General features: G+C 37.8%; 1 protein-coding gene across 3 annotated transcripts in view; it reads right to left on the bottom strand.

Moving 5' to 3' along the window:
• NEBL (nebulette) overlaps positions 1 to 19,064 on the bottom strand; it is a 233,116-nt gene that overhangs the window by 58,312 nt on the left and 155,740 nt on the right. The window contains exons 6-9 of one of the 3 annotated variants that reach the window (XM_071735080.1): positions 11,674 to 11,775; positions 9,996 to 10,097; positions 3,132 to 3,239; positions 1,444 to 1,548 (exon numbers count right to left, since the gene is read on the bottom strand). The exons of the other annotated variants lie outside the window; for them this stretch is intronic. Of the exons in view, the coding sequence (XP_071591181.1) occupies positions 1,444 to 1,548; positions 3,132 to 3,239; positions 9,996 to 10,097; positions 11,674 to 11,775 (417 nt within the window). The remainder of the gene's footprint in view (positions 1 to 1,443; positions 1,549 to 3,131; positions 3,240 to 9,995; positions 10,098 to 11,673; positions 11,776 to 19,064) is intronic. 3 annotated transcript variants of the gene reach the window in all.

Here is a 19,064-nt window from a genome sequence, read left to right as displayed (position 1 = left end):
AAAAGGTAAGTCTTGAAAACAGAGAAAGATTTTAAACATGGGATTTCTAGATGGTAAATACTTAGTGGAGACCGTGGGCTGATAAAGCATTCTTGTCCCTGCTTGCAGTAAGAAAAAATAAACACCAGCATCTGCACAAATGTAAAAATCAGTATTTATGGAGTCCTCAGTAAAGGGCATGGGCAATATGAATCAAAACTTACTAGGGAACAGAAAGAAATAAATTATGCAAGAGTGAGGAGCCTTAAGGAGAAGTCCAGGTTTCTATAGCATTAGGAAGGAGATGACAAGTTGATGAATTTCACTCTGAGGGTGTTCATTTAACCAGCAAAAAGAATGCCAGTCTGACCTTACACTGAGGGAAACTAGAATTAGGCCAAAACGCACATGAAGAATGCAGGAAATGAAAGCTATCAGCTCATTTATTACCCATACAAAAGGGGATACTCAGTTTTAGATTCACATATTGGACTGAGACATACAAATAGCAAGTTTCAGTTCACCAAAGAGCAACACAAAAATCAAGTACAGATGGGAAGGCCAGAATATTTTCATTAGTTTAGACATAAGTTTCCAAAAGCAGGAACTGACTCAGAAGATGACCCAATATGCTACTAGTTATTCGGGCCAAGCCTTTGTGTGTATAGGGCTCATCTCCTGCTGACTGTGATCAATCAGTTCCCAAAAACCACCAACTCACAGCCACACCAGCAGTGCTGTGGTCCTTCTGGAGTGAAGATGACAGGTACAGCTGAGCAGCCTACAAGCACCATACATGTAGCAGAGGTGTTCTTGGAGTGGGAGAGAAACTTTAACGTTGCAAAGAAGTCATGTGTTTCCTACCTTTTCCACCCCATTTCAACCCCCATTGCCATCCTATGTTAAACCACTGCCCCATCAAGGAGCATAGCTTGTTATGTGGCAGAACGGAGTAAGTAACTATTACCTTATCAGTGTAGGAAGCCTCAGATATCGAGGAAGGGAAAAGAGGCTTAAACAGAGAAGCTCTAAGGGAAGCTAACACTGAAGAAGCTGTTCATGACAGAGGTCCAAATACTAAAGTAGTATAATGGTTAATTGTGTACAGAAGACTGCAGGTGAAAGCAATAAGATCTTTGGCAAACTGAGATTTGCAAGGAAAGTAGTATATTCAATCAGGAAAGAAAAAACACAGAAGGTTTCAGGCATATGGGGAGAAATGCTCAAGTACCAGAAGTCTGGGTGATTCTTACTCAGTGTATTAGTTGTTCTAGTAACTGAAATATTCCCTAAAAGCCCTTTTTTCTCCTCTACATCCCCCAACTATTATGGTTATAACACTACAGTCTATTGCAAAGGAGACCATGAAGCAAGTTCCAAAAATGTATGTATTCTACAGTGACCATGCATACTACGTTCCTTACTGCAGATATTTTAGAGATCATCGTTATAAAGGCAACTTACATCACTCTGCGTTTTGCTGATATTTAAAGCATGGTTTAAATACAGAAGGTTTGGTATATCAGAAGCTGGATCATGTAGGCTTTCCAAATCTTTCTTGTAATTCACCTGGAAAGAGAGTTCAGGTTATGTAAAATAAAGATTAACAAATTCACAGCTTTGTATTACTGTGCAGCCGTCCAGAAACAGAAAGCATCGAGTCCTTGCCTGAACAGCCTCTATCAGCCACTAGATGGTGGTCATTTACTATTATTTGGAGGGAAAGGAAAAGCAGTAACAGCTTCATTCTACTGAAAAGTCTTTGGGAACTGCTCAAACTTTTCCTCAAAAAGGACACTTGCAACAAAATCATACCTTGTATGACTTTTCTGAAGAGAAAGCAATTATAATTATTTCTATTTTTTTTCTCCCCCTGCCCTGAAAACTTAAATCAAGAATATCTTCCTCAATACTTTACGTCTACTGATTTTAAACTCAATCTTTATTCTTGTACTTTTTCTCTTGATTGAGGAATTACACAAACTCTTCAAATATAGGAGTTGCACACAAAATTAGCTAAAGTGAAATTCTCCCGGATATTCTGTTTAATACAGATTGCTTTTAGTTATCTTAAGAAATCTGGTCACCTAAGGCAAAAGATAATCACTTCATGAAGCAGCAGAGGATAACCTCTTATCAGTCTATAGTAGAGTTTTCCATACTTCCAATAGTTGGATGCCCACCTCTAAAGGAAAAAAACCTAGCCAACGTACCTGTCTTGGATGACAAATCTTTTAAACCAATAGCTTTAGTCACCTCCACATATATATTGTGTTCTTTACTGACTTAGGCAGACTCCAAACCAATAACAGACAATTTCCATATCTCTTTTAATAATAATTGGTTCAATTTTTAAAAAAAAAAAAAATTTAGATTTTGAAAACAACGATGCATTCTGCTGGACACCCCACTCTCACCCCCCCCCCAAGTTAGTCTTTTCTGTTCCCATTGGGTGCTGCCCCTCCATGCACTTTGGAAACTCCAAACTACAGAATCAAAACTTCTCTGTTGGAAACGTGGGATCCTGGCCTCAAAGAAGAGCTCACATTTTTAGCATTAGACACACTGTTAGCACATCATCCCAAGAGCATTATCACTCAATATAGATGTTTTCTCCAATCTAGCTCCAGCAGCAGGCACCCACTGCTGAATTTAGTGACTGCTGTACTTAGTAATACCAGAACATCAACCAGCAGAATGATGTCTAATAGATAGACATCCAAATCTGAGCTGCTCACACTATCTCCTTCTACAACCACTGGAAAGATCCCAGCACTTTGCTCTTCTAAAGAACAGCATCTAGCCCAGGTCAGAAGTGCCCTCCAGACCCTTCTTTCTCAAACACAAAGGGAATGAGCACAAGGCAATTGTGCCAATAGCTAAGAGTAAGCAGTCATACCTTTCCATACACAAAGTTAAGCAAGATGAATCTCATCAAACAGTTATGAAAAACTCTGCAGACACATGGAGAGGGTTTGTCAGAATCAGTGGAGGAAACAGCTAACACACTGTACCTGCTATCCAGACACATTGTATAGCAGCAACTGCTGGACAGAGTGATTCTTCAGATGGAAAAAGAAATTCTGCCTATGAACAAATATTAGGTTTTTCGGGATGTAAATGCATGTAAGATACAAAGCAAATTCACTTACATCACTTGCCAACATGGATGCAATCTGTGCTTGCTTGAAGGAAACACTGTCAAGAGGATTGTATTGGTGGCTCTTCATTTCCTTGTTGAACTGCTCTTTGTATTTCACCTTTCACCAGAACAAACATCAAATACTAACATGTAGCACTTTAAAAAGGCACAGAGAATTCAAACTACAAAGCGGATAATTAAAGGCAATTGTCTTATCTTTTAAATCTTTAAACAATGAAGATGTTTAAAGAAGATCAACTTAGCCACAATTGTAGCTGTCTTGTGCTGGTTCCAAAGTAACTTTTAAGTATCTGAATCTTAATAAAATTTTAAAATAAGTTTAAGATTGACATATGCAATTATTGTTGCTGAAAGATTTATGAAAAGGAAACAGAAACAAAACTTTATGACTCACCTAAGTAATCAAACAAACCAGAACTACTTGACTAGCAATAATAATCTACTCACTGAGAATCATTTGATTCAAAATTAACAGCAAAAAGTGTGGTTTTCATGAAATAAAAAAACTATACAACATGAATAAACTGTAAAACTTGTAAAATTAATGACTTGTAAACTTTTCAACCTCTCAGAAGTGGGAAGTCAGAATCAAACTTTCCACTCAGCCATCTTCCCATCTCCAGGTCCACTTGTCACTCATAGTCTCCTAGGCTTTCACTAGAGCCCCGGGATCTATTTTTAATTCTGCCAGAAATTTCCCAAAAGACCCTCCAGGAATCACTCTGTGGAACTGTCCCTTTCTGGGGACAATGCCCACCTCATTACAGTGTTATAAAGTATAATTAAATGACTGTATGCCACCACTTTCCCTCTCTTCTTGTTCAAAAGCAAAACGGGAATGACAAGATATTTAAGAAGAAATGAGCAACACAATAAATGTTGAGGCAGCGAAGTTAAAAGTAAATAAAACAGAAATTCACAAAACATGCTAAAGAACTGAGTTCAGAATCTGAAATAAAGGGAAATCAAACAAATAGTAAATCTCCCTCCTTTGCCCCTTTGTGCATGATCATCAAACATCTGGAGATTTTGCACACATGCCATGCTTCTTTCCAACAGCTGGGCATAATGGAGGAGAATAAAGTTCAGTCTATGCTGCTTTCATGAATGTTAGCCAGACACCTGATATCTAAGCCTATGCAACATCCATTATAATTTACCACGCTCTGCATTAAAAATACATATACAGTTTTTTCCTTACTCCTTTTTTTCTCTATTCCCACTTGAATGTCTGATAAAGTGGTTAAACCACCTCAAACAATCTCCTTGATAATTCTTTATTTTTCAGCCTTAGTTGTGGGAAGAATTCTCTTTTTTCAGTTTAGCTTTTCCTTGCCTCAAAAGGCTCTCAACATGGTTTAGCTTACACAACCTTGTTATGTTTAGCCACAATGCCCAATATTTCATTAATCAGGATAACAAGAAACTGAAACTAAGCCACCCAAACAGAAAGTAACTGTATATGTTTGAGAACTACATTACAATTCCAGAACTTACATTAATTTTTTAAAGGAAGGAAATTTTAAAACATGGTCACTTTTAAAGAGAAACTTTATCTGAACACATGATGAACTTCATAATCTTTCATACTAAGTCTAGAAAAGAGTATCTATTGCCCTATGGAAGATTCATCTGGTTCATATTGTTTTATATTAGTCTTGGCTTTGGATCAAGTGCAAAAGCATACATCTGAATACAAAGACACTGCCTTTGTCAAAGGCAAAGCCACATTCTGTATGAGCAGTGAAAGAATAAATCAGAGCCCTTTTCTGTTTTAAAAGGTGTGCCCAAAACTCGCCTTCTAACAAAAATCAGGCAGGGCTGGAAGATGTGATTTTAAAAGCCTCTGAAACTAGGGATCATGCTAGCACGGTGAGCAAAATTGCCTTTTACTCCTTGGGCATCAGCTCACATCATAATGACACCGTGCAGAAGAGTTTAAATATCCAACCAGTGCAAGCTGTCCCCAGCCCAGTCAAAAACTGGCCTCAGACTGCACACAAACTGAATGCACAACACAGGCCTTGACACTCTTGTTCAGTGTGAAAATGTCAGTCCAAAGGGATCTCTCCTCACAATTGCCTTGCCATCTTCCAGCTGCATCCACTTCGTGCCATTTTTAACAGATTTTTTTTAGCAATACATTTCCACCTAGAGATTCCAGTAATAAATCCTCATTACTGCCACTTCATTTCACTGCTACTGAAGGAAAGAGGGGGAGCCGGTGAACCCAGGCTTCACAAGGCTGCGTGCCGTGGTGCCAATCTGCAGGAAGGGCCCGAATTTAAGGAGACTGCCCACCAATGCAACTGTGAGCATTCCCGTTGCAGTGAGGGATGTCTCAGTACCTCTAAGGCCCTGCTGCCTTGTCTGGCTGCTCTGCTCATTGCCTTTGCTTGCCTCTCCCACACCACCACAAATGTCGCTCTGGGGCAAACTGGAGGCAGCACAATAATATCAGATGACCCCAGTGGTATCTCAAGAGCACTTCCAGCAGTAATTTAACTCTGACTTGTCATAGGGGATTCATCTCATTGAAAGCTACACACGTGCTCACTTTCTCTTTTACTGGTATTTTCCTGTTTTCTTCTCCCTTTTGAAAGAAAGCGTGGGATGGGAGAGGCAGAAGAGAGAAGAGCGAGCCCATGGATGAGTCACCGTGAAGTAACGCACATGGTATTTATCCTTCTTTTGAAAAGGAGAAAGTTATGAATGCAGATTAAAGGGGAAAAATACACTTGAGATAGAGGAGTTTGATTAAAAATAAGGAAGATAAATACATCATCAGTGTTTTCTAAAAAATCTGAAGGGGGAGGTTTAGCAATTTATAACATGAAGCAAACAAACAGTGGGAGTAGAAATGACAGTTCTTAGTGGAAAATTCATTGTTAACCAAAAGCTTTACTTTAATGAGGATTTAAAATGATGGCTACTTATTTACTATTTTAATTAAAGTCTTATGATTGTTTATTTTTTCAGAGAATATTTATTGGGAGTTAATTTAAAAGAAGCACATGTAGGCTGCTCTCTAATTGGTGCTTTAAAAAGAGCAGATTTTGCAGGCTTTTAACACAACATCCTTGAAAACCAAACTGGAATTAAATAATGCCTGGATAAACAAACTTCTCATCAGCCTTGCACGAAACCTATAAAAGTCAGAATTGCAGCTGGACAGAGCAGTGTCTTTTGAAGTTTTGCAGTAACATTCCTAAATCAAATCTGTAGTTCAAAGCTTTTCACACAGGGAGTGTTCAGTTTCAGAAGTGGATGACATCACCTACTGTTCAGATTTACAAAGAAACTACAAAAATTGAATCATTCAACCACTGGGATCCCACGATGAAGCAGACACTTGCAGCTAAAGCATTTCCTCACGACCATATGAAAACATATTTAGAAAAAAAAAAAAAAAAAAAAAAAAAAAAAGAAAAAAAAAACATGCTAGAGCACACAGATACTGAAGGAAACCTAACAAAGAGCTAAATTAATACCGGTTGTTAAAAGCAGTAGCAGAGATTAAAGCAAAGAAAGACTGATAAAATCCTAGGCTTTCTTTGTTGTTACTGATAATCTCAAAGAAGGTACATTACAAAAAAATATTGTGTCTCTAACAATTGTATCCCTGAAACAACAGGCACCAGATCCAGCATAAAATGTAAATACTCAAAACTGTACATCATAAAACCAATTATTGAACACCATAAGGGGAATATTTCATATTAGCAGCTATTTGAGAAAGAGAATAAAATGCACTACAAGACATAAAAAAGACATAAACAAGAGCTTACTTTTATAAAAAATACAAAAAATAACCCAAATTATACAATATACATTCAGCAAATTGACAAGTTTCATGTTTTCACAAGGGCTTAACACAATTTCTGTTTTAAACTTGGTTTTAAATAAACAGAAAGGGGTTACCGCATGCTGTGGGTAAATACAATAGTCCTGGGAGCTATTATTTTTGCTGCTGCTGCTGTTGTCAAAAGACTTGCTAAAATAAAATTTTAAAAAATTAAAAATATAAAAAAGAGAGAGGGGTACACTAATTTCCTAGAGCCTTAAGTGTAAGTCAAACATTAACACTTTTTTCTTCACTTTGTTTGCCTTCCTGCTTGCCTTGATTGCTTTCTCCCTTCATTACACCCACACCGCCTGACCTCTTCTTGCTCCTTTCTCTATACTCCCTAAATTACCTACCCATATGCACCACATTAAAACATGTTATCATCTTCTCTTCCCATTACATCCATCAGAATTGTCAACTTTGCAAATTTACTGTGAGGGTCAAATAACTAATATTTCTCTGCATGTCTCAGCTTATAGATTCAGGCTATTAAGGGAGATTATCAACTTTCAGCATAAAAAGTTCATAACGCTGCCATTTGCCAAGAAACAAATGGAAACCCTAAAAGCCAGAAAGTCTGGAGACAATAAAGAGCTCATTAACTTTACTATTTTTTAAATCTTGTAATTGTTTCAAGCCTGCTTCACAACCCCTTCATGAGGAGGACCAACATGACTGACCCATATTCAGGGTTCTTCCTCTGCTACAGCACAGGTGCATTCCTCATCCTGCCCCTCCGCCCTGCTCTTTGGACACAGGGGTCATCTTCATTTTTCTGTGCTCTTGATTTATGATCAGTGTGTCAAAGTGTTATAATGATTCAAATAATATATAAAAACATTAGACATCTCATGGCCACTGCCTTTCCTTCAGCAGAGGTGGGAAACTGCTGAGTGCATCTCCCCACTGCCTGAGGTTTGCAGCCCTCATGCTGCTTCACACAGACAGCTGGCAGCAGCAGAGCACAGGACTGAAGCACAGCTCCCCTTGCTAAAAGTACCTGGTCCGTCACACACACTGCAAGCAGCCACAATAGTGTAGACTGAGGAGGATAAAAGGATTCCAAAACTTGGATCCAGGCCCAGTGGCTGCAGCATTTGGATTACCAATGTTTAGTAAGCATCTTCTTCACAAATAAACTGTAAGCAAGCTACATTTTGTCAGCTGCTCCTCTCTTCCTGCCACACCTTCTGCACTATTTGGACTCTCTGGAGAAGTTAAAATTGCACAGCAAATGTTCTCTTCTGCAAAAGGATCTCAAGGGGAACTGCTGCCATCCCAGTCCCTGGCAGTGAGGAGACTATTATAAAGCTTTTGCAGATGCAGCATGGATTGAACACATCTAATAAAAATTAGATAAAAAGTTCATTGATGAAGCCTATGATGCAGATGGCTCAGCACCAACCTGAAGGACCCAGGATCCAGCTGGTGGGTTTTGATTGCTGGCCACAACCTCAAGAGTACCAGGCTTAGTGAGATGGAGAGGTCTGTTGGAAAGGAATCTGCTTTGGTCCCATTTGTAACAAGCAGCTGCAAGCCCACTAGATTCTGCAATAGGCTGCTACAAAAGGAGTATGTAGACAGCCACTGGGTAAAAATAAAGGATGCAACACACTAAATTTAGGTATAAACCCTTTTAAAAGCCACTAAAGGTGTTTGCTAAATGACAGCTTCCTTTCCTACAAGTGACACAACACAGTAGCATAAGTAGCACAGCACTTCCTAAAAAAGCACGGGTTGACTTCCGAGCCTGCACACTGCTAAACACAGAAGACCACAAGTCTCTTAGCATTTTCTTGCCTCTTTTCTATGTGGAAAACACAAACTAATTTTTATTCAGAATGTATCAGTAACAATTAAAAAAAACATGTAGTTTCTTCTTTTTCAGTTTGTGCAGTATCAATGCTCCAAAATTAATGATGGTCCAGTGTGAAATGAAACGATATAACAGATATCCAAAGATATTTGGTGACAGCAAAATGACTTCAACTTTTTGCAAACAGACACAGCACTCTTTTGCAGCTTGCTCTCCAGAACACATCATTTGTATTTTATCCTAGTTCTAGGGAAGACATTCACTATCCAGCTAAATCATAAGTATTTCATAGATAACACTGATTTTCAGATTGTCCTAGTGTATACACTGCAACACTTGGTGCTTTTTTCCTAGTTCTGGGAAGACTGGCAAGGTCTTCTCTAATCAAAGGGTGTTATCTTTTTCCTACAGGTGGGCAGAATTTGTTCCTGGGTTTACAAAAACCATAAGTGTTGCCTGACAGGATTATGGAAGTAACTGTTAAAGAGCTACTCCAGGAAAAAAAAAAAAAAAAACAACAAAAAAACCAGGTAAGCATTCAAAAATCCCTTGTCACTATGTCAGGTTGATCTGTAGTAGATTCTTATGAGAAGATTCATAAGCAGAGGAAAAGAGGGAATATTTGTGTTTTAAGCTTTTTTATAGTTATGGACTAAACTGCTCTTCTTTTTTTTTTTTTTTTTTTTCTTTTTTCTTGAGGTTTCTCATATATAACAGAAAGTAATACAGAAAAGGTTCCATTTCAGGGGGAGGGAAGGTGGGTGGTTAACAGATCAGGCCAAATTCAGATCCTATTACTCACATTAGCAAGCTGTTACACAAAAGACCCTAGTGATTGCAGTGGGCTTAATCACCAGGTAGGTTCTTCTCCAACTGAAGGAGTAGAAAAAATTGCCTCTAAATCATACACAGTTAATATTTTAGAAATCCTACACAACCTGTATAAATATAGACCATCTTCACAAAAGATGAGTTGTAACAGTGAAAGTTCATTGTATTTTTGCATAAAAATGTATATTCTGTTTCTAAGAGTCTTAAATTTACCAGTCATTGCGATACTATATGAAAAGAGTTTTAGAACCTTATCTTCATGTGTATTGAGATAATCATCTAAAAATGTAAATATTTTCTTGCATTACTAGGAGTGAGGTATCTGAATGAAGTCATTGTAAACTGACAGAAAATCTTACTTGGCTGAACAGTTTTGAAACTCCTTTAGCATGTTCAAAATCTGGTCTTCCAAGTACAGCAGACTCCTTATTCATCTCTCCTCTTCCTTTCTTGTACTCAGCCTTAAAAAAACAAACAAACAAAAACAAAAAAAAAGAATCACAATGAAATTGCTTGCTTTTGTTTTATCAAGAAAAATGTAATCATTAAAGCTAGAAGAAAAAGCCTCAAATAGTGATCTGCACTGACACTACTTTCAGAGCTGTTCTAATCAGCTCCAAAAAAAGCCTTTCTCAGGCTTCAGCTCCTTAACAATACAGTATTTATTTATTGTGAAAAAACGAGGCACAGCACTGACTTTAACAAAATGCATAGTTCAGACCTGAGAAATACTGTTCTCCCAATCAAGGCAGAATGACTTAGAGTGGCCCAGCATTTCTCACAACGGTGTCCGCAGTTTACACAAGATTATTTGTAGCAGCTGAAAATAGTCTTGAAACAAAACTAGGCTGAGGGGCGGTTTTTTTGAGATCTAAGGTCAAATTCCACGCTCAGTTTTACCACTGCAATCTTGCTGGATGTCAGTGAGGTTGCACTGGTGTAACAGAGAGGAATTAGTCCCACAGGGCTGGTGTTACATGATCCTTCCAGCTGAACTGCCTCCCATGCAAATTGCTGCATTTTTTTTTCCACAATGCATTAGAAAAAAGCACAGATGAATTGACATTAGTTGCTTTGCAATATCACTAACTAAATTACCCATTGCCTAAAAGAGGCTTCTTGCCTTACTCAGGCACTGTGAGTCAGTAAGGACACATCATAACAAGAGACTGAGGAAAGTAAAAGTCCCAAAGCGACTCTAACTCAGAGGCCTTGAACAGCAATTAGTATATTTTCTTGTTGGACATAAGACTTAGTAGAAGTTCTTGGTTTTCAAAAAATCCTGAATATTCAAAAGGAGAATCTCAGGTCTTTAAACCATCTGTCCATAGGTGCCTGGTCAGTCTCACCCGAAACTATTAGCAGTTACTTAAAACCTTGGCTCAGGGCTTTTAATAGATACATTGTTTGAGTTGTCTACCATAAAACATTAAACTGCATCACACATTGCTGCTTCTCAAACTGCTCCTTGACCTATCCATTAGCAGATGTCACGGTGGGAGGAAAGAATTTGAGAGAGGAGTTAAGGGAGGAGAGCCCTCATGCAAGAAGCACGGTGTTTGCACAGCTCTCAGAAGGACAGCGGGGAATTGCATTTCCCTGTCACTGCCAGCTGAGAGAGGAGGAGGAACAGTCCTGAGATGAAAACTTCTCAGGTACCGAAGTGAAAAAAAACCTTGGTATGTCTTCTGCTGTGCAGTGTAGCATATGAGCGTAAGGCTTATTTTGACAATGGTTATTATGAATAAAGCTGAAACAAAACCAACTTTAGTAAGCTTAATGTTGTCTTTGGATCAATGAACAATAATTGCAAAGGTCACTTGTCACATCAAAATACAAGACTGCATGCTTAACAGGTAAGGGTTGTTTTGGTTTGGCTTTAATTTTATTTATTTTGGGTATTTTTAATCAAACCTCCATATCAGATTTGGGGCTATAGGTTTTCTGCTTTTCATGTTTCAGAATTTCAGCCCCATTCTAAACTGAAATACATAAATTAACATCTAAAAATACAAACAGGGTAACAGGAGAACATACATCACTTATTATCTTTGTTATCTCAGTTGCCATCTTTATGTCTGGCCTGTGCAGCACTTCAGTGTATCTGTGGGTATCTTGCACATCCTTCCTATATGATACCTGTCAAACAAAAATAGTGTTTTTTAAAACAAAGAAACAAAAACATTTGAAGTTTATAAATAATCCTTGAATGACCTATTAGCCAAGCCATCAAATTCAATAGAACTTTGCCTAATTTATTCCAACACAGTCCTGCTTGACAGGGATTATTTAGTAAGACTCACACACAGGTTAGCAGGATAAGGAAGAAATTCAAAAGCATAAAATACAATATTAAAATGAAAAATGGTTTTGCTTTGAAACATAGTCAAAAATTAAAGCAATGCAACGACCCAAATATTAGGTTTTATCATTAAATTTCAGACTACAAAGCTTCTAAGACTACAGCATTTTCTCTATGCTGTACCCTTTTTTAAAATAAACTACCTCACCTATGATACTGAGCACTGCAGCTTAGTAGACTGCAGCTACACTGAGTAGAAACTGTAATTCTACCATGGTCGATGTCTCTGTCAGTAATAGGCAGCCACATAGCTGGTGTGTAATTCAGTGCCACAGCTCCACTCCAGAACCCCTCACTCTTTATAACTCCACTTATCTGCTCCTTTACACAATCATAGGAACAAGCAAGCTGAGTGTTCCAGCATGTGGAGCAGGAGACTGAATCTTTCTCTTTGTACAAAAGCCACTACTATAATGAATGAGCTCAGAAAACTTTGGCCAGAAGGCTAAACCACAGGTAGGAGAGTCCAAACATTCTCCATTTAGCAAAGCAATCACAGGAACAGCATAGACCTTAGAGATGTTACAGACCTCCAAGACCACAGGTCATCCTTCTTCTCCCTTTTCAGGGTCTGTGGGCTTTTTCTTCTCCTTTGCTGGAGCACAAGGGCCAATCTAAGCCAATTTCCAAGAGCTGTCTTACTGAATTATTCTGAATTATTAAGGAAATTATCCCTGGTACTCAAGAGCATCAGACAAATTGAAGTTTCAGGCAAAAGTTAGAAAACACAAAATTAAGTCTACTGGAAATAGAAAGAATCAGAATATCTGCTTTAGTGGCCAGTCTTTTAAATTTTTTTTCTGTTGTTTAACAAAGTTAATCAGCCTCTCAAGACTGCATTTCACCATGTGAAATTTGTATTTCATCAAGAAAGTCCTGAGCTTGAAGTTTCACTTATAATCTCTGAATCTAGTTCCTATGTCCAGTGTAAAGTTTTACTTCGGGTAAAATGCAGCAAACAAATATAATTTGTAGAAATGTTATTGCAAAAAGAAAAAAAAAAATCTTACTTCGTTATTTTACAGGCAACAGGAAAGTGATTTTGCGTCCATATGGCTTCAGATAAGCAGACAAGCTAAATAGGCTTCACTGTTGGCTGCATGCCCATAAATAGATTTTGTAATTTTTAACCTACAATGCTTGACACACAAGTGTAATCACTGGTAAAATAAATAAATAGGTTGGATAAATACAGTACAAAGTATTACCTACCAAGAAAACAGAAACTGCTTCTGCCAGCTTGTTAAAAACACTCAAAGTTAGGTTTTGGTTAGGTTTAGATTTCTTCATTTTTTTGAAAAAAATGGGTGTTCAGATAAGCATTTGCAATTCAGGGCTTTACATGAATTTAGTTAATTATACGCTGTTCATCCTAATGACCACATGAGGTGAGGTGAAAACCACAAAGGCAGTACAAACAGGTTTCTGAATAGCACACTATCATCCATGTAAATTGCAAATTAAAGGCCAGCATATGTGCTCAAAATAGAAAATTAGGAATGGAGTGAATTTAACAACAGAGAATCAAAAATAGTGGTGATAAAGTTGAGGAAATGTGGTCACTTATTGCTCCCAAATGACATGATCATATAGTACATGAAATAATGGATTGTGGTTAATTTCAGGGTGGAAAGGAGGGGGCAATAAGACAGTGACAGTCCTTTATATTTCACCATTTTCAATTATATGAGATGCAAGGCCAATTGCTATAGCTTTCCCTGAGTGAATTATTATTCTTCCTGCACCTAAACCAGTATACCTATTAGTTATGTCTGAGGGAAAGTCATCTAGCATTTTACAAATGTCTGCAATATATATTTGGTCCATTCTGCAGTTTGTCATACTCCGGTGAGAATAAAAATGTTATGCAGCAGAACAGTAGTTTGTCAGAGGTAGGCCAAAGAGAAGAAAAAATATGTTTCCCATTTCCTGAATAACCTCAATCCCTGGATGCTGACCCTTTCCCAATGGGACAGTGTGCTGGCCCCTATTACACAGCTGCTATTCTGTTTCATCTAGTGGTTTGTGGGTTGTGTTTTTTTTAATAGTGCTATGGTAGAACAGTAAAACCAGAGCTATTCCAGGAGAGCAGGGGAACAGAGTAGAGACAGGGCAAAGCAACCAGCTTTGTTGCATGCACCCATGGGCACCAAGAAGATGGAGAGTGGATAAGCCTACCAAGAGGGCAGCAAAAAAACTGAATCCTGGTCAAGCAACAAAAAGCAATAAAGAAAGGAAACAGTAAAAGCTCCTGGGAAAGGGAACACCTTTTCTCCTGAGCTGGTTCACCTCCTTACCAAAAGGCTCAAACCCTGACTGGAATCTCCAGGCATTACACAATGTCCTTACTCAATCTTCACTTCAAATGATTACTCAGACTCTACCAAAAATTATCACCAAAGGCTCAAGAATTACCCCTTTTTATGGGGACCACGGGTCTACAAAACGTGCACAAATTGGCTTTTGCATAGGAAAAAGTACCTGAGACACAATTTAAAAGCAGCAATGAAAGACCTAAACGGAGAGTTAGAGCAGGCCAGTGGGAAAGACAAGAGAGAAAAAAGCTGGGACAAAAAGGGGAAAAACTGTACCCTCTCTAGTTTAGAAGTTGCAAATTGGAAATTACAAATACTAACTAAATTTCAAGTGGTTTTCTAGCCCGATTTGAAATCACACACCCGCAAAAAAGGTAATACATTGTTGAATATTTCTTAAAATACCGTGATAAGCTGAAGAAAAGCCATTTCGTGCCTTTAATCCCAAATGTGATTACAACCTTTGAAATGCCAGCAGTTTTTGCAAAGCATTCAAAATATTCAGGGCTTGCTCATAATTAGTAAACCAATCATAACAGGGACAAAGCTCCAGCTCACATGAAAAGGTGTGAAGTCCACTGAGGATAAATCTGCCAGCCTACTTACCGCAGCTGAGGGTCCTGAAGTTGATACCTTTCCTGATAGTGCCAGTGCACTGGAATGCACTATAATGTTACAAAGTAAATAGATTTGCAATAAAGCTGCAAAGCATCTCAGAATGTCAATCAAGAAACAGAAACTTCCGCTACATGGGGACCCAAGCACACCTAGGTTGAAAGGACTCATCAGCCCTTTCCTGCAGTATTTTGCCTTCTCCCCTATTTCAATTCCAAAATTATTCCAAACCATAGTTAATAATTAAAATACGTGCAAGCAGCTATGAACACATTTTGCCCTCTTCAAATGCACACACAGACATCAGCAAGGAGCTAGGCACACCTACCAGCAAAAGAACTTGTCTCTTACAGTTCATCCCTGCTTAGTATTTTCTAAGAGCTGCAAGTCCACTAACTAATGGCCTGTCAGCTGTGTCTCTGCCCCTTTTTCCCTCATCTGCACTTGGGGTCCATCAACTCTTAGAAAATGACTAGCTGGTAACAATCATCATTGCCAGCAGCTCTTCTGATCACCACTCAAATGGTGTTGAAAACTGTTTCCTGGTTCATGTAGAAGAGACACACATTTCTGGCCCATTACAGATTGATGCAGTCATCCTTTCCAGTAATGGGCTTGAAAACTGATTGGTCCCAATTACAAGAGGAGTAAACACATCATTTTCAGCACCAGTTGGAAATGGTCCAGGGGGATCTGCTGTTGACAGCCTATGTCAGCAGAAAGTTAGTCAGCAGAAGGTGTTTTTTTAATGTAGATGCTGAAAAGAAAACCAGGGATACTTGAATTTAAAATGATCTGCATCAAAACAAACATCAACATTTGGTACATTATTGGTGGTGCTTAAGCACATCAAGTTTAAGTTATCCTGATTTGGTATTGTCAGAAAGAAGGTAATTGGTTTTTGCTTGGATTGTGACTTCACAACATCCTGAACATGAAAAAGAAGTGTTAATCCTAAAGCAATACAGACTTCTTAAACATTTAAATGTAGATGGTCAGTGAAACACAAATTACTGACATCATATGGACTGCAAAGAGAATACATTTGCATCAAGTTTGCACATCTGTCAACACTTTAAAAGCAGCACTGTTTCATACATAAGCCTAGGAGAAAAGATACCAGGCCTCAACCTCAGATCTGCAAACTGCCTTTTAAATGCCCACATTTCATTTATTGCAGTTTTCTTATTTGTAAAATCAGAACACCACTTGCTAATTTCATACAATGTAATGCTGTGAGGACAATCAGCAATTTAAACCTAGCAGAACAAATAAATTGTTGGACAAATACTTAACGTTGTTTTGCTATTCATATGTCCAGTAACAGAGCAGGTCATGAAACAGACAAAACTGTGACCCACAGCTTTGAGAACCTTCATCAAAAACTACAAGCAGCTACTAACTAGGCACAATGTGGCAAGTGTTTTCTTAGCTGTAGGAGCATCATTACGTCATTTCACTGTTCAATTACTTTCTTCCATACATTTTGCCCTCAGCTACATATAAGGTGAACCACTATTTTCACAGAATCACAGAATTGTCACTGTTGGAAAACACCTCCAAGATCACCACATCCAACTATCAACCCAGAAAAAAAAAAAAAAAAAAAAAAAAAAAAACCAACAAAAAAAAAAAAAAAAAAAAAAAAAAAAAAAAAAAAAAAAAAAAAACCACAAAAAAACCAACAAAAAAACAAACAAAAAAAACAAACAAACAAACAAACAAAAAAAACCAAAAACCAAAAAACAAAAAAAAAAAATCCCCATCTCAGCATATCTTGGTTCTTTGACCTGATGGTTTCCTAAGGGCCACCACCTGATTTTAGTCGCAGGATTGCAAACTTCCAGATAAGCTGAATGGCACCAGCCAAGCACAGGCATAAAGTAGGCTGACAGTCCCTCCTCCACTTTTCTCCAAAATCAAGTTGGCCTTTGTGTGCCAAAATCATCACGTTATTAACATTCATTTCACAAAATACAAAGCATTATATATCTATAAAATATATATCATTCAAACATTATATATCTTTTGAGAGCAATTTTCTGCAGTCTAAGTATGAAGAAGAGAAAAATGTTTTCCATATACATGATCACATTGTTCAGGAGGTATTACAGTATTTTCTTATTATGCAGCTTCAGCCCACGCTTATCCAGTGTGTTAATGATATTCAAAGTGGTGTGAAGTCCTACAGCACATGACAGTTTCAAAATGTCAGCACAAATGTATTATGAGTGGAATACAGTCTTAATTTTTAAAGGAAATTGCACATTTCACAGAGATGAGTATAAATGTCAGCCTTATTTTAAGGCTGAGTAAATAGTCTTAAATACATCCTAATCCTATTAGATGCAAACTCTGCATGTAAAGGTTGAATTGAGTTGGCAGAGCATTGTAGGTAAACAGGCATTCTGCTCCCATAGGTATACTGTACTGAGTGGTGGATAAAAGAGCTTTGTCCTTCTATTCCCCCTGTAGATTCCCTCTTTTTCCCCTGCACTTTGAAAGCTGTGATTCTGCAAATAGCTTGAAATAGTTCAGAAAGACAAATGTTCCTCATTTGGGATGTTCCCTACTCCACGCTCTGACTCGAACATGAAAACTCATGAAGCTCTTAATTAAACCTGTACTTACAAAACAAGAAATCCACAGCTGTCACCATGGTGCCCAAAGAGATACCTGTAGGAGCTGTGTAATTCTGCTGAACAATAACTGGACTTACATAACTTGCTCTTTTATGCATATGAAGATACATCCCCATTGCACTGTAGCTCTCCATGAGCAACCAGAGAGAATCTGATCTTAAACAGATGAAACTAATTGGTTAGAATTTATGTTGGATACAGAGGGCTTCTTTTTGGGTTTCATATTGTTTCATTATTTTTGACAAGTTGTTAAAAGTTCTCATTTATCACAGCATCCCTCACCCCCATGTTTGCCTTAATTTTCTTTTTTTTTTTTTTTTTTTTCTTTTGCTTGCTTTAAGGGTGAAAGAGGATGAAACAACTGAACCTGAATTTTATTTGCTCTCACATCTGTTAGCAGGAGATGCACAGCTGTAGAAGGGGAGTGGGGTTTGTACTGCCATACTAATCCTCAAGCCATGATGAATATTACTCAAAAACTCGACTCATATTCCTCCTGGTCCCACCACCTTCTCTGAAAGGGATTCCCATCACTCTTACCAACATTTTTTCCTTCCCTAGTAGTCCACCATCATTCCTACAGCTAGGTAAATAAACTTCCTGATTATGGGGAGAGAAGCTCACTTTCCCAGCTCCTACCCTCTGTCAATCTGACATCCTGATGCTTCCAACAGCAGAGATGGCTGGAGTTTGACAGGAAGAGGGAATTCTGTAATCAAGGCAGGTTGCAAATTACTGCTGGGAGTTCCAATGCAGGTATTTCCCAGCAGAAGAAAAAGTTATTCTTCAAACATAATGCTTCCCTGAAGTTTTCCAGCAGCCTTTTAATCAGCAGCCAGCTGTCAAGATTCTGCACACATGGACATATATCTAACACTGACATTTAGCTTTCAGCCTACATAACCTATGAGTGTTTGTTACACTGTCAGTAGGGAAGACAGGGTAAATTTAAGTTAATTCAATATAAACACCCAAGCTTAATTTTCTGTTTTGTTAGCAGCAAACAAATATCCCATTTATCTGAGAAACCCGACTTGAGTTGCTTACCTAAGAGAAATGGAAGTGGATCATAATTTTAAAAATATTTACATCAGCTGCTCTTACTAGTATTGTGCATCCTTTAAAATGACCTGAATATTTCAGCCAGTCTTTTCCTAAAAAATTGCTTCTCTCATAATTAACGTTTTACAAAACTTGAGACATTTTTCTTCAAAGTCATGTTTTTATAATTCAAGAAATTAATCTTGGTAACATTTCCACCCCTAGCAATGGTGCATTGAGCTACCGTAAGCTAACCCAACCAGAAAATCAAACTTGACTTGAAACTAATAAAAAATGTAAATACCATTATTTAGGCTTTTATAGTGCAAAAGCCTAAAGAACTTCAAGAAGTTAATAAGAAGTTGTAAGTTAATAAACCCCAGCTTTAACAATAATACTAAATACTCTAATTTATTTGTAAATTTGTTGAGTTAAGCCACAAGAATAAATACT

This window comes from Heliangelus exortis, chromosome 2 (genome assembly GCF_036169615.1).
Source record: "Heliangelus exortis chromosome 2, bHelExo1.hap1, whole genome shotgun sequence".
NCBI classification, from domain to species: domain Eukaryota; kingdom Metazoa; phylum Chordata; class Aves; order Apodiformes; family Trochilidae; genus Heliangelus; species Heliangelus exortis.
This window is presented reverse-complemented; position numbering and strand designations above follow the sequence as displayed.